Genomic DNA, 26,203 nt, shown 5'->3' on the forward strand with positions numbered 1-26,203 from the left:
TGTTAGTGTTACAAAAGCAGAGATTTGAAACCCCACGCTGTGCTTAATTTTCTGGTAGTTCATACATCCTTCTGCGTGCTTTGCAAAGAAAATACAAAATGGAAAGATCCGTACATAATCACTGGCTATAAAAAAGAGAGACTGCATGGTACATGTTCTCCAGCCACCCTTCAGAATCACTACACACTAAATGCAAGTCAAATCTTGCCACTGTAATCAACATCTCCTTCAGTGTCAAAACCAATTGTTTAATGCTGGTAAGAGATGTTCCTTTACACATACATTGTCAGTACTTGTCTATTGCTGTAGTCTGATTTGTTACATTGGCTTTATCTATAAAAACCAGCTGCACATTGGCCACAGCTAGTCTTGAGCCTGCAGGGCACCTGTTTAGCAATATGTGAAAGGTCAAAACAAGAACAGAGATAGATGGGGTTACGAAAACTCATTCCTCTCATCAACTTGACGTTATGCTGGCCTCATATGCCATACAGAACTATGGGGATGGTAACAAATAAACTGCAGGTGAGCTGAAATGAGATAGGCACAGCGGAAGATTAAAATTGACACGGAACTCCCACAGTCATGCAACTCCTTTTTCATGACGGAGCAGAGGTGGTATTATGCTGCTCAAAATTGAAACACAGCAATTTAGCACGTCACATTTCAGAGAGGAATTGAATGATCAAAAGGGTATCCTAGTGCTGTTCCAATGTATTTGTTGATAGTACTGGAACCTGGCACAAAATATACTGGTGAATAGATAAAATGTGATTAATACTCAGGATTCATGTTCTCCTGCTGGCTATGACTGCGTCATGGCATGGCCCAGAAGTTTGTCAAATCTAGACTTATCCAACTAGACTTACCCATCATCTGCAAGCATGCAGTAACAGCACTGGGTTTAATTTTTAGCAAACTGTTTTCAGGTCTTCAGTTGCAGGACAGAATGAGAGAATGGAGTACGTGAAACATGGTAAACATTTTCATAATGCAATACTGGAAATAAGCAGTTTGCTGTTTTAAGATTTCACTGTCTCCTAGTTTGTGCCTTATCTGAAACTGTTTAACTGTTTGTCACATCAACTATTTTACTACCATGACACACTACGATAGTTTATACTTTGGCCTTTATTAAAATCTGTACTTTGATGCCAGGATAGCAAAACATGAACACAAGTAACGAAAAACCCCAAATCATTTCTGCAACATTAGGAAGGACACTGTTTTTCTAAGAAAGGCAAGAATAAGTAGCAGTGTTATCTAACCAGATTCTGAAAGAGTAAATTCATGTAACTCCACTCCCCGTGGTACTATCAGGGAAAAAAATGTAGTAATCACAGATGTACAGTAAAAATAAATATATTACTGCAAATCCTTAATCTTCCTGAAAAGCTGCAAGCCTCTAAGTGAGAAATATCAACCATTACCTTGCTGAGAGGTAAAGAACCTGGCATGTATTTTTGATACCCTAAATCTTCCCATTCACAGTTATGCTTCACGTTCATCTCCCTACACACAGCAGAAATACCATCACTCACACTTCAAGTCTCTTGGCATCAAGAGTTTGACCTTGTGTCTCTTTCACAAGCCAACTATTAAAAACAAGCTGCCCAGACCAGCCAAGTTTTCCAGCTTGTTTGACATGGTTTCCTTAATTGAAGTTACTGATGACACAGAACTTCAACAATTATTAGCCTAATTAGGTCTTATTTCAGAAATACACTTAGCCACCTGCAGATCTTGAACATTTATTACCATTTTATGAAGTTGAGCTTTTATTTTACAAAGCAATTTGTTTCATAGAAATTAAGGAGAAGGGAAGGTAGTAACTGTATCCAAAGCGTTTATCCTGCCATTCACATTCAACAGTGAATAACTGCTAGAATTGCTGAGATGGTTCTGAAGACAACAGAAATTATATGAGCCTGTTAACTTCCAGGAGCGGGCTCCTAATGCAGAGAAATCAGACTGCAAAATTCTCCAGAAATCCTTCTTCTCCCCTGTTTCTCATTACTTCTAACAGATCAGACAACAAAAATGCTCTATGCTTTCAGATCTGCTGGGGAACACAGCTTACTGCTGCTATGATATTATTTCTATGGTCAACTATATATCTGCACAAACCTTTACTATTTAATTTTTCTTACGTGGTTCTTTATTTCCAGCATAACTTTAGGAAAACATAACGGCTCTGTAAATCCCTGTCCGTATTATTACAGGTTATGTAAACTTTTCAAGCTCTGAAAATAGCCATGCTAGGAAGCAGATATTATCTGAGAGTAGAAAAATCAAACTACAAAAGTATATTGCATGTCTTATTTGACAATGCAGTAAGCATCTGACCCTGCGATTCTATGTCACCTTCCAGGAAACCAGTTATTAGTCTTATCTGTTGGGTAAAAGAGCTTTCTCAGTTCATTAGCATAGATGTTATTAGCTATCTACATCTTCTAATCACATGATGTCTTAAGTGTTTATTAGGTTTTACATCTCACAAGCTTCAGCCACATTCCACTGAAATCAAAAGGAGCCTTTCATCACAGTATGATGACATCAAGCCTGTGATCCTAACTAGCTATGCTCAATCCCTAAGCTAAATTGTTAAGAGAAGATCAGTCCCAGTTTTACTGTTTACTTAGACTGTCTTGTAATTTTTTGTCAATCAATTTACAGCAAAAGCCTGAACTTTCATTGTCTCTCTCAAGTCTAAACAGGCTTCTAAAATGGCTAAGAAAACTGATGGTGTTGTATTACAGACTCCTGTATTACAAGGTCAGAGAAAAACATTTTGATCATGTGGTCTGACCTCCAGACTGACACAGGCTGCAACACTACCCTAAACAGCCTGAGTTACTAAATATACTGAAAACATTGCCTTCTTGGAAGTCTGTGTTGAAATCTGTGCTTGGTTCAACTTCTGGGTTTGACTACAGTCTCTCATCCTCATAGGACAAACTGTGAAGCTGGCTGTTAATCAGAATGCAGAATCAGAATGCAGATTAACTTTAAACACTGGTTTTTGTAGATTTAGTCAATAAATATTTTAACAGCCAGCCACTGAAAATACTGCAGCTAGAAGCTAACACATGCACACTACACAAACATCACCTGTGCAACTCTCAAGTCTGCTACTGAGGCTGCGAAGAAATACTAATTCCATGATTTTTGTACTAAGATTGTACTGTACCCATAACAATAACATTTCACAGCACTCTTTCAGTTTCTCTTAGGCTATTGCTATTTTCGTTAGCAACCCAAACTATAAGATTAAATGTCCAAAAAGCTGAGATTTCTTAGCTTTTGGTTTAGTACCATTCACATTTGGGGGCTGGAGGTGGGGGGAAGCCTCCCACAATGAAATGTATTTGATGTAGTCTGCCATTCACTTAAATTTACCATTAAATTCTTTCTGAAGCCATTACACTAACTTAGAGACTATTTATGTACTGGTTATATTTAACATGAGTCAGATGATAAGGCTGTTCTATGACTAAAAAAAAAAATACAAATCAGTACAAAGAATATTCATAAGAAGTCTGTTCTATGAAGAAGGTCTTGAAATATTCTGAACAGCCTATTTTATTTTAAAGAATAACCTGACAATGTATGGTCTGACCACCAAGGACATTTAACACTCATGCCTCAAATGTATTATAATTTGCACTGTAGGGCATGTCCTGTTTCTTTACATTCAGTCTTGGGAATCCTGAATTTGAAAAATTTCCAAGGACACTACTAAAGATACAGGCAAGAATTACCTGGTTAAATATTTCCCACAAAAATCATTAAATGTCTTTTAAATATGGAACAGAACTTCATCAAAAAAACCTTTAAAAAATCATAAAAGCCAAAAGGTGAACGAGATTGGACAGCTTAATCTGCATGAAAGCTAGGAATCTTTTCAAGTGCACTTCATTGTGCAAACCTACACTATCAAAATCATATTCTTCTGAGCAAAACCGCCTTCTATTTTTGATGTTTTTTTCCTGATTTCTCCAAGTTTAGTAGAATTTTTAAGACTTTGAAACTGGAAATACCCAGAAAAGCAATTCAATGGGAAATCCTTATAAACTCCAATTAGGAGTCATCCACTCTGGCTCCTAACTGGTACAGCCAAAAAACCTACCTCCTTGGGCAAAATTAAAAGAAGTGGAAATTGTAGGCTGCCACATGGATACAGAGACAAAACCGATGGGATGAAACAGTCATAAAAAAGTAATACTGGAAAATCTAATTCCAGTTTTCAAGTTATTACTTAACAGGCACAGATGTCAGAGTCACATTTTAGTTTGCTTTTCATGTACATTATGAATTATTTTGCACTTTTGCATTAGTACACATTAGGCAAAATACTGTCTCTAATACATTAGATGAAATGCACTTTAGGGGGAGCTTCCCCCTCTTCAATCTGTTGACTGATATTTTAATCATAAAGTGGTTGGACACGAGATCCAATCAACACTGAGGCTGTGCTAGCAAGTGACAAATCTTTTCACTTCAGAAAACTATTAATCTTAGTGGTGCTGTGCTTGCGTGCCATGATTTACTGAGAACAAAATAATGTCACAAAGCTGAGTTTAAAATTGGGCACCAGTTTTGAATAATGGCACACATTTACTGATGTGATAAAGCAATTGACAAGTAAGGATTCATTTGTAACAGAGGGAACAGCTGTACTATCAGAGATCAGACTGATGAACATAATATTGAAATATTTTTACCACAGTAAAATGCCTACGAATTCTTCTTTAGGGAAAAGGCAGCTGGAACGATTAAAGCATTGCCAAGACCAGGTGTCTTTAAATTAGGTCATCTGCCTTACATGCTGTTACTTTGGTGAAAATGGAAACGGGCTCTAGGTCAAGACCATATATTAAAACATCAACACGTATTTCCTTTCTTCATCACTTCTTCGCCTCACTGGCTCTTCTGCAAAAGACATCCAGAGTTTCTATCACACAACTTTAATGCACAGCGTGCTCAGGTGCTGGTGCTTTGGTCTAACTTACTTTCTAAGAGACAGTGACCCATAGGTCATGATGATTTTATCTTTTGGTGCTATTCAGACCAGAAATGTGGAGACAGCCCATGTAGTTTACTAACCAGACTAATCCGATTGATATTCTGCCTGAATCTAATGGAAGATTTTTTTCACTTTCCTTATCATTAAGTCATTTTACAACCTAATCAGTTGCCCTTCACATTGTAAAATTCTTTCATCATTGACATCTACCGAGAATAAATATAATGAGCACAGAAAAAAAAATGAGTTTTACCTGCATTTTGTAGAAATCTATACCAGTCAAATGTTTCCTTGGGTGTAGTCTTAATTCCTGTGTAGACAAAACGAGAAACACAACATGTTTAATTGGTCCCTGGATGGCTGAACTATGGCTCTTGAAGTGTTGCCCTGAGAAAACAGTATTTCTGTCAAGCACACTGAATTCCATACACAGCTGTTCTCATCTCAAACTTTCCCCATCCCAACAGGGTCAGGTTGCCTGCACAATGCTTCTGTAGTCATCAAACTGAAATTCAATTGAAAATTTTGCCCAATCACACAACACATGAAATTCTTTAGCAATCCAGGGAATTAAGCTCACTTATACCTCGCTAATATTTGGCCTTTTAAAATCTATACAGGGGATAGTATTATCTAAGGGGACATATTCCAAAACAGATACAGGTCAGCTGAGATAGACTCTTCATTAGGGACTGTAGTGACAGGACAATGGGTAACGCATTAAAACTTAAACAGGGGAAGTTTAGATTGGATCTAAGGAGGAAATTCTTCCCTGTTAGGGTGGTGAGGCACTGGAATGGGTTGCCCAGGGAGGTTGTGAATGCTCCATCCCTGGCGATGTTCAAGGCCAGGCTGGACAGAACCTTGGGTGACATGGTTTAGTGTGAGGTGTCCCTGCCCATGGCAGGGAGGTTGGAACTAGATGATCTTAAGGTCCTTTCCAACCCTAACTATTCTATGATTCTAAGTCCTTAACATAAGGCAAAGATAGCAAATTAAAATTATATAAAATTACACAAATATTAATTTAAACTGAATGTTAATTTATTTGGTTTGCCTCATAGAATCATAGAATAATTAGAGTTGGAAAGGACCTTAAGATCAATTATTTTACTAATGAAACTATTATTTTTTAAATATCTTAGCTATTGCCTCCCAATGGTCTTAAATATAGACTAAATATGGCCTAAACAGACCTCATAATGAGCTTTTCAACATAGTAGTTCTGAAAACGATTTTATTTTCTTTGAAAATTAAATATACCAAATGAGCTTTGGAATCTGTAGATCAATCGGGAGCTGTAGCTTAAGCAATCACATCTAAAATGCTGAGTTGAGTGTCCCTAGACTACTCAAGCACTTTGGATAAGATACTTGTTGGGCATCATTATGCTGGGAACTCCACGCATTAAAAGGAATTTAGTTTCAGAGAATAGTCATACTGCATCAAAACTTCCATATACTTTGAAGAAAGTTCGGTGCTCCCCTAGATATGACCTTATCTTTCAGATTGCTACTGTAAGGAATCTGAGGAAGCTTTTTTTGAAAAGAACAAAAAGCTGAAAATTTAGGCTAAGAGACTGCAATACTGCCCCAGTTAATGTAAATGGCAAAAAGCTCAACTTCAGTGGAATCAGGACTTCAAATCCCATACCCATTTCAGCAAAATATTTCCTGTGTAAAAATAAATTAATAAACTGAATGCCTTAGTCAATATTTCAAAACTCTCACCTTGAGTCTGGACATATATTTTCTTCCTAGCATCTGGCTTTAAAGAGAAGGAGAAGAAAAGTAACTTTCTTAGTTCACTATAAAATATCAACCTTCAAAAAACCCCAACTGGTCTAACACAATGCACATCAGTGTGGTTTTCTTTCGACTATTAAAAATCAAAATAGACAATTAGAGAGATACACTTAATGTACACCAAAACCCAGCAATGCAGATTACATTTACAGTGAACATTTACAGTATCAATGAATCAATTTTGCAATTAACACAATTACAAAGTTGTGCAAATGTATTTTTAATTTATCTCTGTATCCTTCATCAAAATCATTAACTGCTTATTGCATAGGAAATTAAAATATCGCCCTAGAATAGAAAGATTTGCAACTACAGAACAGCCCTACTTCCCCAAAAATGTTACATCTTGAGAGAAAAACTATAGCTGGTTTTGAAACCACAGTCTACATTTATCCATAATAGAATTTTATACACATTGGACATGAAACAAACCACATTTACCTCGAACCTTTTCAGAAATTGCTGATGGACTTGTTCACACAGGAAAACTGTCCAATAGTAGTTATTGCAGAATATCCCCAAATAAAAATTGCATAAGAAATTATTTGAAAATAGCTATTTTAAAAAGTAATTACTTACAACTTCCAAAGCTACTCCCAAAGTGCTACTAAGCTAGTTATTTCATTTAAGTGATTAAATAAGCAAGTTCCTATTTCAGTCTCTTTCTACAACTCAAATCATGAATTTGGGAATACATTTTTTCCACAAAAACATCAAAGTATTCTTGAGAATGTTCTATATATGATAACAAAACCACAACAAATCCAAAACCAAAAACCCAACGCTCCCCAGCAAACAAGCAGAGGTTTTTTGAGCTCACAGTATTTGGGCAAACCTTTGTGCTAGTTGCTCTAAAAAGCACTGGTTGCAATGCCTGTAAAGGAGTATGCTAAGGTATTACTCAACTGGTGTAATCTCCAACAGATTTGCTCAATATAACCTTGAATGTTTCAGTTTTGAACTATATTCTTGTAAGAATTTCAATTAATGCTATTGCTTCATTTTTTTTTAATTATATTGAACCTTCCAATCCTTATGCACCAGTTTCCCACTACTGAAATAAAACACTGACTGTAAGCACAAGGTCTTTTACAGTATTTCAAACTTACCTGGAACAAAGAACATTATAAATACTGCATTATGTAGTTCATAATTAAAGATAATTTATTAAATGTAATAGAAAAGGATTTGTCAGAAGATATAGCCCTTGAGCACAGTGAAATTGCTTACATGTTCATAATTTAAATTCTTAATTGACCATCTAACAAATAAAGCACACATTAAAGGAATAATGCAGTTCACATCAGTGTGAGTTAATATATAAAAACTGTTAATATTCTGTGACCTCAGTATGGAAAGATGCATTCTTATTCTTCACTGTTTGAAAGTAAATGTGTGGCGTTTGCTTTCACCCTTTACATGAAGATAACAGCTAGAAAAACAACACAAACCTCAGCATTTAAGACACAGATCAGCAGTTGGTATGTCAATTTAGGACTTGACAGACTTGCCTCCAATTGTCAGTCTACTGCAGACCTTCTCCAAAACACTAAGAATAGGCCCAGAGCACAAAGGTGTTTAGGTAAAAAACAATCAAAGTACTTAAAAACATTTGAGGTGCTGATTTCAAAGGAATCTCAAAATCCAAGTTTGTTTTTCCTCCTCATACTCTGTTACTTTGTCTTTTTCTGGCATAAGACCTATGACGGAACCTGAGCCTTTCATGTTTACCCATCATGAAGTTAATGTTAGCAATTATTAAAACCAAGTTACATTTGTAATGTAAATACCAGATCCTGTGCCTGCTCAGGTATCCTTCTAATGCAAACAGACTAAAAAAATAATAACTCATGCTGAAACAAAGTATTGAAAATTAATTTGAACTGTTGTACAAGCTCCACTCTAAGTGATTTTTTTTTTTTTAGGCAAGGGTGTATTAATGGGTTTGTAAAATGCAAGTCAGAACTGAAGAGATACCAAGCAGTTAGTTTCTACTTCTTGCATTTATTGTTCAGCTTCAGCTGATGTTTCATAAGATGAGGTGAGTGGAGCTAACAACTGGTGGCAGCTTGCAAGAGGGTGGTCCTGCTTTGTTGTTTTTATCCCAGTGTGTTGCCCCTTACTGTCAGCCAAATAGTTACTGCTTGCTCTGCACTGGATCTGGTGCTCAGTGAAGTTCTCTATGAACCAGTTCAAGTTTTTAGCTAAGAAGTTAGTTAGAAAGCTAACCCTGCACAGAAAATCAGCAAGCCCTGCGGCCTCATGTGGAGTTTTTCACAGGTCACTAGTGCAGCCTGACACTACTGTCTTCAGAAACCAGAAACCAGGACTGAGCACTGTCTACTTCAAGGCTTTGTCTCAATTTTCTCCACTGGAAGTCTGCCATCAGCTTAACCATGCAGGGGTGAAAATGTTGACCCAGTCTGTTTTCAAGCAGGAGCATCAGATGCTAAAATAATTGCACTGTATCTCTGAAGTAGACTTGCAATACAGCAGATGTAATGGTACCAACTAAATGAAGAGAAACTGTACAAACCATTATTATTCCCAGTCCTTTCCTGGCTAAATTATATCCTCCAAAAACATTGCCATATGTATTTAACCACTATACTACTGGATGAAAATAATTTTATACAATGTTTTTCCCATATATCATTCAGCACAGTGTATTTCATTCACTTTTCAGAAGGAGAGATGAGTTTCAACAAAGTTAACTGCTATTTATGTGCTACATATTCCTCAAGGCGTGGTCAACAGGGCTGTATATCACATATTGCTGGGCTTAGCACAACTTCAGTTTTACCTCTGGATTTCACTTTAAAATGTTCATTCTATTTCCAGTGTTGACAAAACAAGTATTTTCAAATTATTCTTCCTAATTCTTTCTTGTAAGTAAAGCTGTTTACTGCAATTTTAGCAACACAGAGTTTATTAAATGATGCAAAAAGAAACAATACATGCATATGGATGGCATCAGGAGAATCTCGATAACAGCAGCAACAATTAGTTTTAAATGTTAGAGAGAAACATTTCCTAAACTGCTGTATACTCTTTTCAAATGCTAAACAGCTTTTAAATGCCAGATCTATTTGACCTGTTGAAGTACATAAATATGAAATGCTTTCTCTGAAAGGAAAAACAGGAATAAAGAATATGAAGATTATTGCAATTCTCTAGCATTATTTAGAAAACATTTTAGGAGAATGCATAGTTACTATAAGCATCACCATCATCATGTAAACATACCCACTCTGCTGCTGCCAGTTCCTTCATTTTCACCGTGAAAGCCACTGCAAACCTAGTTAAATGGACAAAAATAGTAGGGAACATCTGCTTAAAGTGTTTAAACATAAAACCAGGAAAGTACTTCAGAAAAATTCTTTGTAAGAACAAAGAGCATTATTATAGATGAAAAACAGAAAGCAGGCTTTCTATTTGTTTTACCAGAAAATACTGGTGAAACAAAGGGTACCTCTTCAGGCTTTCCAACTTAGAGCTCTTGGGAGTTAAAGTGAGGATTTCTTAAAGTAAGAGAAAACCCATTTAATAGGAAAATACCCCCATTTATTTGATTAATATGTACAGCTGCAGTAGTGAGCTAGCATTTCCTGTTTCTACATCATTACAAGCTGCACTAGCCCTCTTCCTAATCAGGAAGCTAGGTAAGAAGGGATCTTAAGTCCAGTAACCTTCATACTACTATTGTTTGACAATACCCAGCCCCACTGTTTGCAACTCACTCCAATTGAGTTTAATTCAAATGAGTAGATGAACTTTTCTTTAAACCTTTCCTCAGTGTTCTCTCCTTCTAAGTAGTCAAAGCTGTCAATGAGTAACAAACATTTGAGAGACAAAATTGTTATTCTTCAGGAAAAATACCAGAATTAATTAAACTAAAAAAGAAGAAAGATGACCCAGTGATTTGACTTCAGCTCCAAAATTTCACAGGCCTGGGACACTCAGCTCTAGCTCTGAATGTTATGCACCTGCAGTGCAGATGAAATTTGCAGTGCTGAGTTAAATGCCTGATATTCCTCTATAATAAATAGGGAAGAATTCAGTGTCCAGAAACTGGAGTTACCACAGTCATCATCTCAAGCAAACAGACCGTTAACCTAGCCAGACACAATACTTATAGAAGGGCACTTTGACTGTTATCACCTTAAGACTCTTGATATGAGAAGGGCCTTTAAATGAAAGAACTGTAATAGTATACTAACACCATCTACGCCTCCTTTACAATAATATATAAATGATAATACCAAAATATGAACAAGCAAACCAAAGTATACTTGAATAACTTAATGACTAGAGTTGTCATCTGGCAGCAAAAAAGAGAATTTTAATTCCCAGCCTTACCTCCACTTTTTCTCTTATGGCTGTTTATAATGGCTCAGCTGGACTTCTACTTATGTGCCTTTATGAAATGGATGTAGCACACTATCATTTCACATAATGGAAAAGTTACATCAGAGAACATTTAAAAGCAGCAGTTTTTATTTTTGGGTTTCTCAGCACAGAGAGACTTTAGCCACAAAAGTCAGATGTTTAAGCCATCTAGATAAACAAGTTATGCTTAATGGGAGCTTGGTCTAATACCAAAAAGTCACACAAGATACTTTTATGGAGTCAGAGTTAATAAAGAATTCCTGTTCAGAAGAGATCTTACGAACATGCTGGGCTTTAATGTAGCTTTTAAGTTGTGATGGAATATAAACACATACTTTGACTTTACTCAAATGGTATTTTAGTGTTAACTGGAACCACAAATGGGACCATTTTTGAAGACTATCAGTACTGTGGAATAGAAATCTTTGAATGCCTCCTTCATATGAGACACAAAATGCCTGCTAAGCGAAGTTTCTTTTTTTTTTTTTTACTGCTTTTATAGATATTGAATATAAAAAAGAGGTTATCACATATTACACTTCTGATTTGGTGTTTGTTTTTCATAGACATAACGTTTCTGTCCTGAGCCGACCCTATGACTATGACCCTATGACACCTCAATCGCTAGAGATGAAGCACATTGCCGAGTCACAACCAGAACAGTGCTTTCCTATTGGAGACATTATAATCTGGGGACATGAAATCACAATCATTCATTAGAAGTCACATAAATGCTGAATTATAACTCCTACTTTTGTTTGTTGAAACAAACCTTATTCCAGACCTTATTCCCATACATTTGTTTCGTAGTATCTGCTTTATGGTATTACAATGAATTTCATATATACAACTTGACAGCTTTAAGGTTATTAAAGCCATTGCAAATGCTTGTTTTGTCAAGTTGTACATGCTCCTCTTCCAGTTTTTGCAATCACACTTTCAATACACTGCATTAACAAGCAGAAAAAAACTCTGTTGCGCCTAAGTCTACGAAACTGTTCCACAGAAAAAAAGTACCCTAGAGGAGTACAACTACCATTTAGAGAAATTTGATTAAAAATGAAACACTCATAAAGCTAGACAATGTTCAATACTTTGTTTTATGGAATGTGATGGTATATTGTACTGGACAAGTAATCTACAATTCATGATACTTTCTGCTTAGAACCCTGCAATCAATAAAGAAAAAAAACAATAAAATCAATGTTTCATTTAGTAGCTATGCAATGAATAATACTAGTGATAATACTGGGTAAGAGATGCAATCAGAGTAAGTTCTAGAAAACTGAATTGCTTTCCTGTAGCAGAGAAAATATTATCAACTGAATAAAGATGCAGTAACATATTCTGATACATCATGGGCAATCCCTGCTACTAAGCTATACTTCAAGTTCCTAACTTAATCATCATTAAAAAAACCCAAACATTCAGTAAAACAGTTTTTGCACAGGTATATTAGTTATGCTTGTGATAGATCATATTTTAAACACGGAATTGGATCAAATAGGCACTCAGAGATTCTGGTTTTATATACTTTTCGTTTTGCACAGTGCTGAAATTTAGCTGACATATTAGATACCTTTTTTTCTCTTCCTTCAGACCTGTTTAAAGAATAACTTCTGATTATCTGATAACAAAAGCAAACAAGTATATAAACTTAGTCTTGAATGGGTCCTTAAGCTGTTTTCCAACTACAAGTCACACTAAGACGCAAGAACATGCCCTAATGATTTCTCAATAAACGTGATTAAGTGCTGTCTTTAAAATCTGTTTACCTACCACATTTTATAGGGCACAATAGACAGAAGACCATATCTATGCCAGTGTTAAGCTAGCTAATAACAGCTAGAACATATAGTGCTATTGGAAAAGGTAAAACTACGAGATACAAGCCTGCTGCAGATTCAGTATGCATTTCCTCATTGCTAACATGAACTAAAATCCATACTGCTGCATCTGTCCCACTGTAATTATGTGTCTTACCTAGAATGAACAGAGACAGTATCCTGACCAAGCGCTGTTCAGCAAAGTAGTTAAGTTCTCCTAAAGTAAATATGCAAGCAGTACCACTGGATTTGATAAGATGTTCCAGATGCTTAAATTTTATCTCACCTTGTACACTCAGGGACCCCTTCGCTTATGTAGAGCTCAATTCTGGAGTGATGACTCTTCAGAATACTCAAGTCATCAGAGGCTCAGGCACAGTATAGTCCATGAAGCTGAGTGACCTGCTGTAGCAACTTACTGCCACCAAGAAGACATCCTTTCTCGTATCCTTCCACAAGCTGACTTTTCTTATTAAAGGGGTAGAAAACTAACCCGGAAAAAAAAAAAGAAGCCAATTTTACACCATTTAGTGAGTTAAACCTGCTCATAAAGCAGTCCAGTCCTGGCACAAGGAAGAGTGGATCACACAGCCACAAGCAAGAGAAAGGAAAAGGAGCGCAAGAGAGGTAGCAGTAGCGCCATCCCTGCCATCGGTGAGCTATTATTCTGGCTACACATAAAACGGTAACATTAGCCTCAATCTCAGTAAAACTTAAACTATTGCTTAATGTCATCCACTGGAATCTCTACATCTGTAAAATGCTTTAGTTTCCAATAAGAAAAGGGCTTACTGGCCAAACATGGAAATGATCAAACACTGCTGAAGGCAAGCAAAAGGACACTTCTTTTCTGGAGATGTTGAAACAATGAGTAATGCTTTTTGGTTCTCAGTCACTTTCTCTGATTTCTTGAACTACATTAAATGACTACACTGACATGTTCCTAGGAATTTTATGGACATTAAAACACCCTGTAAATACTCCCTTGTCAAGTCACCTAAAAAACTGAAATTGACATTGAAATTAAAGACATTTTTCAGTCTGTTTCTTTGCTCACGTACCTAGAGAAAGGATCACATTATCGGGGGGGGGGGGGGGGGGAACAAAATCTTTGTATGCGAGTCATCTGCATTTTATTATTATCAAGAATTCTGTCAACAAGCTAAAAGCCACGCCTCCAAGAAAGAGGTCTGATTCTGTGATGACCAGGACAAACACCAGTTACTTTTAGTTGTTATCTCACTTAAGTGTGCTGAGCACCTTGGTCTGTACCGGAATGAAATGTTAATTCCAATACAGAATGTTTTATGTGTTTGAATATATGTAATATAAACCAGAATTTACTAAGAAGCAAAAGTTTAAAAAGAAAAAGAAACAACTTGGTGCAACATTTAGCACTTCTGGCACAGGGCCTTTGCAAACAGAGTCCTACCTCGTTTATGCTTCTATTACTACAACAAGATTTAATGAGAATATTCAGACCTCCACCACTAATAAATATTTGCAATTTAAATAATCAGACCTCCACCACTAACTCACCATTAACTACCTCCACTACTAAAGATTCACTATTTAAATACCAAATATCAGCCACTTCGTGGCCAGGATGGCTCTGCACAAATGAGAACTGTATGGATATTGTTTCAGATATTTAGATGTGCATTTCTATTTCTTTACCTAAATCTCTGCAAATATAAATAGTCTAAAATAATTTTGGTAAGAAATCTAAACTTGATTTCATAAAATTGTATCCATTACAAACGTGTCAAATAAGCCACAATCAAGCTGCTATAGTGTTGAGTTATACTAACCATCAAAGGCTGCCTTTATAACTTCTACCCATAAAGCAGATTATTCTACAGAGCAACATGCTACCAAATCCCAGGTTAAGTACTCCTGCTATTACTCTCGTTTCTTTCACCTGCCTTAGAATTTTATATCCTCATCACATGCATAGTTCTATTATTCCACAAAACAGAATTCAGTAGGCAAAGCACAGGATTAGTTAGTAAGAGTACATATTTCATTAGCTTTTAATGGGATTTGAGTCTCTGAAAATTCACAACCCAAGAGACCAAGTTTCAGCAGTATCTCCATCAACTCTTACACGGACAAATACGAGGAAATATAAAATGAACAGACTGCATTCAGACTATGTTTTATGAAGAAAAAGATCGGCCATTACAAAAATGCAATTTCTTGTCATAAACCTTCCACACATGGTTTTACCTGGCTTCTTCTAGCACTGCTCCCATTACCCGATGTTTCTCTTCACATTTGACATCTTCATTTACATCTGTCCCACCAAAGATGATTCCAAAAGGAATTTTGCTACCTGCAAAGCAATGACTATAATGTAAAGTTGACCAACATAGAAACATATAATCATACGATGGTTAGTGTTGGAAAGGACTTAAGATTATGTAGTGGCAATGATTAGACAGGAACATTAGAAGTATAAGAGTATACTGATAATACTGTATCACTTATGTAAGCAAAAGCCTTTGAAAAGGAAACGGAGAAACTTGAACTTTCATGACGTGGGCACTGAAAACACCCCATACAGTAATTACGCACTTCCATAGCATGTTATCTGCTGTGTCTCTATAAGACACTTCTTTGCCTTTTCCATGCTCAGTAAAACCAATCAGTTTCTTGGCAGCCCACCAAACAGCCTATATATTTTAAATGCTATTCACATTTAATAAGATAAAGTATTGCAAGGTTTTGTCACAGGTATTTAGCCTCAGCCACTCACTCACTGCCTCCTCAAGCATTCCAACACGGAGGGGTTTGGGTAACCATCCTGCAAAGCTGGTTACTGATTTTTTAATTTTTTTTTAAATATTGACTTCTGAAGCCAGTTTTATTGCTACAAAAAATATAGATGGATCTGCACCACTGGAAAAGGCCACCAAATTAAATAAGGCAGTATATGTGAACCTGCAACAAACCCACTGTTTTTCCTAATTCTATCCCAGAAGATGGATCTGTGCTTATAACTGGTTGTTCCAAGACCCTCTGTGATCACTCAAGTTAGGAAGTTGTTTTACAATGCCTTACAGTGCTCAGAAGAGTATGAGCAGAGGAAGTCATGTTGGCTATGAGACATTCTGCACAAGACCTTATCATCATTCAAATTTTAGAGTATCAACAAAATCATACATATCCTTGTGGTGTACGCTCTCTGGTAAAAGCCTAGTTTTGATATATGGCATCAGAATAAATTCATATTTGTGAAAGGGTAAAGCCACCAGAACAGGTAAGTGTAGCACTTCTATGCTAACAGTTGCTAGACCTACATGGACATGGTCAAAGATCACTTAAGAGGAAAACAGAAAAGCCAATAGTAGTGCAAGATACTCCTTTCTAATAGTATTTCTTTTCAAGTCAAGTAATTTTTAGTAACTGACAAGTCACCAGTAATGTTCTCCCCTTAAACTAATCAAGATACCAGACAATAATGTTTACTGTTGATTGTTTCAGCACTGAAACCAATTAAGCGGTCAGTTTTACACCACATTAAGCTAACAAATAACAGCCTCCTGGTGGCTAATTACTACATGCAGAACATTGTTTTAAATTCCAAACAGGACTGCAGTCTTGCAAAGGAAGCAGTCTCCAATAAGGCAGCCTACAAAACCTGCCATTAAGATGACCAGTTTTGTGGATTTTGCAGACCTCTTAGTTTTTACAGATGAAGCCAAGGTTTCCTCCTGATTGGGAACAAGAATAGGCAGTTAGGCCATACTGCCACTACAAACTGTGTATCAAGAAAGGCACAAAATGTGCTTTGTTTTTTCACTTTTGCTATCAGATGGAAGGGGAGAGGGATGAGGGACTCCGTAGACAACACTATCCTCAGCAGTGGACCACCAACCAGGCATGAGAGGTTGCTGTGTTGGTGCAGGTTCTTCCTTCTAGGAGATAACATAAATGACCTTGAATGTTCATGACTGTGGAAACTATCAGTGACACTTTCTGTAAATATCCAGTGTCTTAAGGGGTTGGAGAGAAATGACAGGTTAAATTCAATGAGCTCTTATAATTCATGATTAAAATTAATGGTTAAAATCAAGCATATAAAGAAATCTTAAAGCAAATGAGGAACATAATAAATATGTTGATAAAAATAGAAAAGGTACTCTATGTTTTCCATTTATATTTGAAAATTAAGTGAGCTTTAAGATGAGGATTTACTAGCATTGCTAATTGCTTCATTACTAAATGAAAGAAACAAAAAGAATGAAAGACTAATTGCCATTCTGGCTACTTAAAAGACTTTCTTTGGCATTTTTAGATATTATACTCTAAGTATATAGAGCTTTTAGGTTTAATTTAAGGTTTGTAGCAAAGCACCACAGCATTAGTCTTCAAGAGGCTTTCTGCAATAATTTGTCTCTCTAATAAATAAAACAAGTAAATAACTACTGTCATCCATTGTATGTTGATCATACATCCCCAATCATGTAAACAAAGTTTCCAGAATAAGGCCCAAAAGATTGGTAGTATGGTAGTAATGGCAGTATGGTTCTAATCACTGGATTTCTTTATGCTAATTCATCATATAGAGAGTATGGAAGAACACATATTCCATGAAACAGGAATCTCCTTCAAATCACTTTTTCCCTCCAAGAAGTCTACAATAACTTTTATTAGGATCATCCCAGCTATCATATTATTTACTGCCTTGCTTTTCAGATTTCTTTTATTTTTCTTTCAATTATTGCAAATGCTTTTTGGAACAGTGTGACTGCGATTTATTTAAATTACTGAGCTTTTGTAAATCATTCAAGTATCAAGCTCTGCAGGTTACTTGCAATTTTGAAAAGCTAACAGCAACAGCACTTGGGCAATGCTATGCACGTCAAAACTACAACACAGTTTTAGAGTAAACATTTTAAATGCAACCTTCTTTTTTATTCCTTAGCAAAAAAAGAGATAGTCCTCAGACCTTCCATAAGCATCTTCCAAAACAATTCTTGATCTTGTCACAAAACCAATCATCTCTATATTCCAACAAGAGAAATCTTAATACATATGTTAGCAGAGATCATCTTGGAGAATTACTTACTTTATTTGTATTCTAGGGTCCCTACCAGAATCAGAGCTTCATTGTAACACAAGATACACAAGCATGCCAGATGTAATAATTCAGGCTTTCTAAAAACCCACCAGCACAAATTGCAGGGGGACTTCTTAAGTCTGAAAACCAGCACAACAGAACTTATACTGAGATCTGATGAAAGTATCAAATTACTTGTCTTTGTCCAAGTGAATAGATTTGTACAACACAGAAATGGATCCACACCTGCAATTTCAGAAGGTGACTGCCTGTAATTTTGAAAGTCAGGGCTTCTAGTGTATCATTAATGTCAGGCTAAATTTTGTGCTATGTGGCTAGATACAACAGAAAAATTTATTAGTTTTCTGGTAATACCCTGTCTCCTATAGTTTAGCTGGCATGAACAACATCTTAAAGTTATTTAATGTCCAAAAAACCCTGACTCTTTTTTGAGCAGAAAAATCAAATTAGCCTCTATACTTTCTATTTGACCTCAGCTATACTTAGCCAAGCCATTATCCTCTGAAGGAACACATTTGCTGAAAATATCTTAATGTTAATATAATTCTCTTATCTTAATGTAGTTAAAGTACTTAATCATAAAATGCATTATGTGCTTTAAAAGTACATTTATTTAGTTCTCTCCTCCCTGGATTAGATCTCGCACAGAGAAAGATTATCAGTATTTCTGAACATTTGTTTAAATGGATAAACAGAATAACTACAGTATGTGTGGGTTTATACATTTATAACTATTCATTTTCTTCTCTTTCAATACCTTCTTAAGAGGTATTTTTACTGCAAAATAGAAAGAGGATTACCTTGCAGAAGTCTGCCTCCTTTATAAAGATGAATGGCCAGGGCTCCATCAAACTTGTCTGTGGAGATTAGGTTTGCTATTTCAGTTTGACTTTCATACATGAAAGCATCTTTAAGAACACAGATGTGACCTGCAGCATGTAGATGATTCCTTCATTATCAGAACAAATACAAAAAGAACAAAAAAAATACACTATTAACATTGTAGGCATGCTAATATATAAAATAAGCCTAATAAAAATGTTTTTCCTTAATAATTTTGGTGATATTCGCATTTATGCTCATTTTGTTCAAGCAACCATGGAGCGATTCACAAGGTTGTGTTTTTTTTTACTGGAAAACATTTATTACCTTCAGCATTGTGAAGCCACAGGCACATTTCCAAGCAACAAAATCTGCATCCATTTTAAAGCCCAAGCCTACAGCATCACCTCTGGAAATCAGCAGAAATGAAGCACAATCAGGATCTTTCCTGATTGAGCTTCTGCTTAATATGCTGAAAAGACTCCTTTGGAATTGAGTGTGTTAGATCTTTATCTTAGAGTTTCTTCGATTCTTATTTTGTAGAAAGGCCACTGAGTGAAAACAGCACAAATACATCCAGCTGATCAATGCTACTGAAAACACAGAATATGCAAATAAATGAATACCTAAATAAAACTGGAGAGTTAAAATTGTATCCCCTTTTTGTTTGATTGTGGCTTTAATTGCTTCTTGTCTTAGTTTACCCATTCGTAAAAAAGGCACAGGATAATTGAAGTATAAGAAAAAAAAAACCCACAAAAGTTAATTACACATTTTCACAGTCTTTTTTAAACATCTCAATTTCTAACAAAGAGAAAACATAAAACAAAACGAACACCCAAACCAACACCACCACACCCCCACACTTCCTTAGCTCACCTATTCATCCTTATGGTTCCTAATATTAAAACATTGATTGAAAGACTGCCAAAGTCAAGAAACTGATTGACTACAGGGAGCTTTACTTTAGGCATTTTGGTGAGCTTTGTTTTAGCCTTTTCTTTTATACTCAGGCTCACAATTCCTCCCATGGAAACCAGAGTCATTTATCAATGTTTCCATTGATCAAACCCACGTTTCTGAGAAAATCCATATTTTGATAAAAACTAGCACATTGTATCTGCTGACATGTACTGTTTACATTTTCAGTATTATAAAAAGACCACAAGAATGCTTTCTGCTTATTACATATTGTTCCAGTTGATTTATTTCTCATAGCGTATTAACTGCTCTGGCATTAAAATCCTAACTCAATGGCTTCTTGGATAATGTCGCTGTTTCGTTTCTTGATCATTTCATATCCTCCCAAGGAATGTAATTTTCTGTCCTGAAGAAGTTAGTCATTACTGCAGAAATTGGTGCTAAAAATGTTGTAAAATGTCTAGAGGCCTTGGAAGGAATGTATTAGCACTATATCAGACAGAGCTCCATTGGCACAACATATGGTGCTGTATTTCTTCCTTATTCTAAAAAGAAACTCATTTTACTTTTAACTTCACCATTTGAAACAAGACCAATAAACTGCAATAAGTACTAGTAAATAATAAAGTACAGCCAGATTGTAAGCTCCTTATTTACACTGTTGAGCAATTACTTACATCAGCTGTCCCATGAACTTGTTCCAAGTACCTGCTTGGTTTTTGGAAGAGGCTCTCAATTTATAACTAAATAATGATGCCCAAATCTCACAGCTGTGGAAAGAAACTCTCTTGGGCAAATAGTTGGGATGCTCATGCCTGTATTCCATAATTTCACAGGTGCTCATTAAATAGTCTGAAAGATTCCTTTCCCCATCAGTATTGCAATTACCATAAATCACTATCATGTACAAGCAATATGTTTGCATATTACAATTAATTTGAAAATAACTCTCTCAGGACATCGGGAATCAAGAAACTCAGTTAGGAATGTTGATCTAAAGCATCTTTTTTAATACACTAGGAAGGAATACTACTTCTTTCCTCCACAGTCTCCACAGCTCCAAATCTCACAGCTGAATGGCAGCTGTTTCTGCAGTAAACAGAAGGGGACTCCCTCAAGTATTCCAAGGCTCACAAATTGTGTTTTACCTCTGTTATTTCAACTTTTTTTTTCTATGCATAATGACTCAGGAGCATGTAAAAAATTTGCATATAGCTTAACAAAGAAAAAAAAAACCAAATTATTCCCAGAAACATTCAAATTCCCAGATGTAAAGAGGCTTTAATCTCATAAACATACTATTGAGCTCAACATGATTAGTCACAGGCTTCAGATTATGCATATATGGAAATATATGTGCATGGAAGCAGAGATATTGGGCAGTATTTAAATACTGAAATTTGCAGCGATATTTTCGTATTTGCTAAATGACTTTTCATCTTTATAATAAAAAAAGCAGATTTTCACACATATGCTGTTATCAAGAAACATGATAAGAGGGTGCTGCAAAGTTACTGCAGATTTTTTTTGAAGGCTGATCTGTCTGCAAAGTCACAGATGTCCCTGAATCAAGCCAAGACATAAGAGATACATTACCCATCCTTTCTCCTCCTGGCAACTTTGTATTCACATTATTTTGCCATTTCATAAACAAATACTTTCTGAACGAAAAATAAAAATGAACATTCACAGTCTCCTGCTGTCTGTGAATCTAAGATAACACTGAGAATGCTAAATCTCATGGCCACATTTTATCTCCGTCACAGTTTTTGTACGTGGTAGATAAATTTCCAAGTGTCTTACCAACCACTGATTATTGCTTGATACAGAATTTGCCTTGCTCTGCCTTATCTTTCTACTGAAACTCTCATGAAAGCCAATAGCACTGCTTAGGGATATTAACGTTTCTAAAATGAAGTTCCAGATTTTGGGTGTTATACTAGGAAGTAACCAAACAGGGAAAATTTCAGTCATTCAGTAAGTTTGAAAGGTCATTTCTTAGAGTACATTATATTAGTCACTGCTTACACTGTGATACATACACATATTTGCACAATGAACAAAATATTTCCCACCTCCAGGGATTTTAATTTTCATGGAATCGATATATTTTGTTTTATTTTTTAAACTCTTGGAAACCACGAGGCTTGTCAGTGAAACTTCTGTCTGCTCTGGATCTATACCATCTGCAGAGAGATATTGCCAAAAGGTACAACCATTTTCTGACATGTTTTCACTTCATTAAAGATTTTTATAGAAAAACATTTTTCTCTAACACGACTATGAAATACCACATGATGTTTTATAACCAAACTTCAACCTGAATCTGCAGTTCACAGGTCTTCATATACAGAAACAGTTTTATAGTTCCAAACATAGCATGGCCAAAGCTAAGACACAAATGAGCAAGAAGTATGTTTACTTCTAAAGTACTGTAGTTTTGAAACTTGCTTCATTTTCTGTTATGTGTTCCTCTCAAAAACATTTATGTTCTAATTTTCAACCAGTATTTCGATGGAATTACTTGCAGACAAAGAATGTTTGATTTCCAAAAAGTTCCTGGTAGGCAGATACACTGACACATCTTGAATGGCAGAGAATAGGCTTAATCCAAAAATATTTAATTATCTCTTTCCCCTAGGCTGCCTATTCTGTAAAGCAGCTATGCATCAACTACTGTTAATCTATAGAGCCCAATTCAAAACTTACTAAGTGAGCAGAGTCACCTCCACTGCCTTTCTGAAACTCAGCCATAGCTGAATATTCACAATTCCCACTGAAGTTGATCAAATTGCAAGAAAACCTTGAAACCCTGCTCAATCTTCCCTGTTTGTATTGCAAATTCTTTTTTCTTACTTGTTAAAGCAAAGCATTCTTCATTTTATTTCTCTCTCAAATTTCCCCCTTAAACAACACAGAGAAATCGTGTTGGCATGAATGAAGTATGAATAAGAACAGAAATAAAAATACAGGTGAAAATGGGAAGAGAATCCTTCTGAAGTCAGTAAGTGTCCTTTGGAAGGACTAAATAACTCTGCAAAGTTTATTCCTGCCTTATAAATAGGTCTAGCCATGTAAAACATTTTGGGATGCAACATACATCAAGTGCAGGCCACGTAAATGAGTGCTTCTCAGTTCCAAAGGTGGAGGATGAATGCCTGCCTTGCAGCTGCCTGCTCTGGGAATGGCCATGCAAACAACAGCAGGGTTAAACTTGCACAGCACCTATGCAAACTGACGTAAGTAGATGAAACACCTCTTGTGATCTACCACGAAGAGAGGAGGATCTCCTGCTGTACAAGCGCTCTTCTGTATGGTTTTAATGGTGGCAGATAGGGTAAGACTAAACAGAAGAAAAGCTGCTGCTCAGAATTACTCCAATAAATGTCTAAGGAGAAAAATAATTGCAAAGAGCATTACTGAATTTGTGGGTTTAATTCTTTTGCAGTTGATTACCTGGAGATTTACCGAATGGCTCTCTCAGCTCTCCCATTTCAAACGTGAACTGAAACCATCTTTCTCTCTCAAAAAAATATTTAATTATTGACAAAGTGCTTAATCTAAATCTTTCTCATTAACCAATTAATTCAAGATTTCTATTCCTCCTTACTAGCAAATAATAGAAGATGAACAGAACATTTCAAGGGGCAGAGAAGATTCATTTACTTTCTTTCCTAACACCTTCTTTGATCTTATTTCTAAGGCTGAAGAATGACAGCCTAACCAAAGACTTTTGCTTAGTGTTTTATCCTCTACTCATTGCTCATAGTTTTTAAGGTGATTAAAGATTATGCACACCAATACAGGAATAAAGCCCACAGTGCATTCATTATATCACTTGTTTTAGCAAGCTCATTTCTAGCCAAATTAGATTCTGGTCAGCTTTGTCACCAGTTAATTTGAACTCAGGAAATTAGTATTTTCTTTATGAAAAGATGAAGCAGTTATAGGAACAGCTATAATATCATAAACATGGTATACCCAGTGATATTAAACCACAAATTTATGCTGGCAAATGTCCAACCTGAAGACACCTTCATTGTTTCATTTATACTTAACCAAAGCTAAAAAAAAAGGTGAACAAACACATTCATAAGCATGTACTCGGATACAACTGAAGCCCAATATTAACTGAAACATGCATTTTCAATGCACTATCACATATGCTACAAAGGTTGCCACATGAACCTTAGGCAAGGCAGATTAGTGTAAGAAGTGACATTCCCCAGGCCTTTGGCCATATACAGAATCTTATGTAAATTTATTTATTATTTTTAAATGGCATAAAGTCATAAGAAAACCAGTATTAGGATGGAAGTATCTGAGTTGGATAGTTTTAGTGATAGCTGTGACTTCACTAGCCTCTTTACTCGCTTGCCTTATCAGACTTCTTTCTTTTTCCTGAAGAGGCACATTTATATTATTATGACAAACAGTATTTATGGTAGGTGATAAGACAGCAACTGAACATGACAAATTACTGACTTTCAAACACTATTTCTGGTAGAATCCTTAATCCACCTTTATTGTGAACATGAATTAAACTGACTTTTCACTCGTTTTCTTTCTGTTCGAAGGTGTACGTGAAAGCAGCATCCACTTTTGTACCCAGTATGCCTATAAAGCAAGAGGATGCTAAAGCAAGTTGATGCACTCTACACAGATCACTGCAGATGTGTTCACATAGCTGCAAATGACTGCATTAACATGATAATATGTTAAACCATCTGCCAACTGAGCTGTTGCATCTCACCAAATCTTTCATACTAAAACACATTATCTCAGGCCACAATGCAGGAGTCACAGCTGGAGAAGGTTAACCAAAAGTGCTCATTACTATGATTCACATAAGGGCACCTTGCTAAACCACTATGTCTTGATAGAGTATGCTTACATGATCACAATCCACTTCAGTGTAATTGAAAAACAATTTGAAATAATACGTGGACATTTGTTTTCTGTGTTACTCAGGCTTAGCTTAACTAGAAATAATGCAAAACCTACTTTCCCCTAGATGATCTCTGAACGGCTCCACAGTCTAAATGTTTGCCTGACTTTCCACAAACTTCAAGTGGGAGATGAAGTTAAGTGAATATTTAATTTGTAAAGGTATAAGAACCTTACGGAGGAAGAACGGGGATTGATGTCCCCAAGAATAACTACTTTTGTATTATCCAGCGAGAGCAAAAAGTAAGAGATGAAAGGAAATGCAGAATACCACACAAACCACGCCACAGAACTCTATGCTGGTATGCACAAGTATAAAAATGTGTTATAAACACGACATACTTGTTTTATCTCAACATCTTATTAATACTTATTGTTCATTAATACTTATTTGCTAACTGTAAAACTCAGAAAATTTCAGCTTTATTGGGTCTTTATGCTCCGTTTGCTTTAAACCTTCAACACCTGTGTGACCGACATGAAGCAGCAGATATGTTCTACCATTAGCTTATACAAAGCTTTGCACAAATCCAAGTCTGAACTTGGTATGACACAACTAGTGCAAAAACTGAGTGTCACAGGACTATTTTGAATGCACAACATTAAAAACATGACACTATGCAGACCGAGGTCAGGGAAAACTTTACTACAAGAAGGCTACCCTAGAAGATGCATCCTAAGAGGAATAACTAAACTGTGGATGACTCAAACAGATAAAAAGCAACCAAGTCCTTATTTCATGCCTCAGAAGGCAAAAACCATTCTGAAACATTTTAATTTTCATTGTATTTCTTTCAAACACCACTCCCATGCACAGCAAAGCCCTTGGAAATGCTGTCAGCCACATCCCTTTCCCAGGTGTCATAGAAAAAGTTAAACAGGGACATTAAGCATATTTATGCAGTTCTGTTAGTCCAGACTATTCCAAAGCACTACAGATTCGTGTCCATAATCCCCAATGGAGCCGCATGTGGAATCCCCACAGCAAGGGCACTGACTGGAGTAGCTCTTGTACAACTACTGCTGCAGGATGGCTTCGGTTCAGACCCTCATCACAGCTCCTACAGCCTCCTGGTCTTCGCATTGACTTCTCATCTCATCCTGGGTATTCCCCAAAGCGGGCACCTCTTGGAAAAACCCGCTGCTCCACTAACACCGACTCTACAGGGGCTCTATGGGGCGGCCAGTGAGGGGAACTCTGCTCCTGGATTGTGAGCCTGGGTCACCCTGCAAATGCAACCGGCTCCTGTGCCCAAAACCTGCCCTGAGCAGAATCAACTTCGGTTTGGTTCTGGGGTATTTTCTGTGGGGCAACCCCTCAGCTCCCCCTCTCCCCTACCCCCCAGTAACGGGGCAAAGGGGGACACCTTGCCCTGGCTGA

The 26,203-nt window shown here is 36.4% G+C and overlaps 1 protein-coding gene across 6 annotated transcripts in view; it reads right to left on the reverse strand.

Moving 5' to 3' along the window:
• GLT1D1 (glycosyltransferase 1 domain containing 1) overlaps positions 1–26,203 on the reverse strand; it is a 58,206-nt gene that overhangs the window by 25,168 nt on the left and 6,835 nt on the right. For 3 of the 6 annotated variants that reach the window (XM_057414949.1, XM_057414951.1, XM_057414948.1), the window contains exons 2-6: positions 18,933–19,081; positions 15,276–15,381; positions 10,078–10,129; positions 6,757–6,793; positions 5,280–5,336 (exon numbers count right to left, since the gene is read on the reverse strand). In XM_057414949.1, coding sequence (XP_057270932.1) covers positions 5,280–5,336; positions 6,757–6,793; positions 10,078–10,129; positions 15,276–15,381; positions 18,933–19,081 — 401 coding nt within the window. Of the gene's footprint in view, positions 1–5,279; positions 5,337–6,756; positions 6,794–10,077; positions 10,130–15,275; positions 15,382–18,932; positions 19,082–19,833; positions 21,932–26,203 lie in introns of those variants that run through there. The other 3 variants (XR_008972858.1, XM_057414947.1, XM_057414950.1) reach the window with 3 other exon arrangements.

Source organism: Pezoporus wallicus, unplaced genomic scaffold (genome assembly GCF_028554395.1).
Source record: "Pezoporus wallicus isolate ANWC-B61680 ecotype Strahan unplaced genomic scaffold, APGP_CSIRO_Pwel_v1 contig_8047, whole genome shotgun sequence".
NCBI lineage: Eukaryota > Metazoa > Chordata > Aves > Psittaciformes > Psittacidae > Pezoporus > Pezoporus wallicus.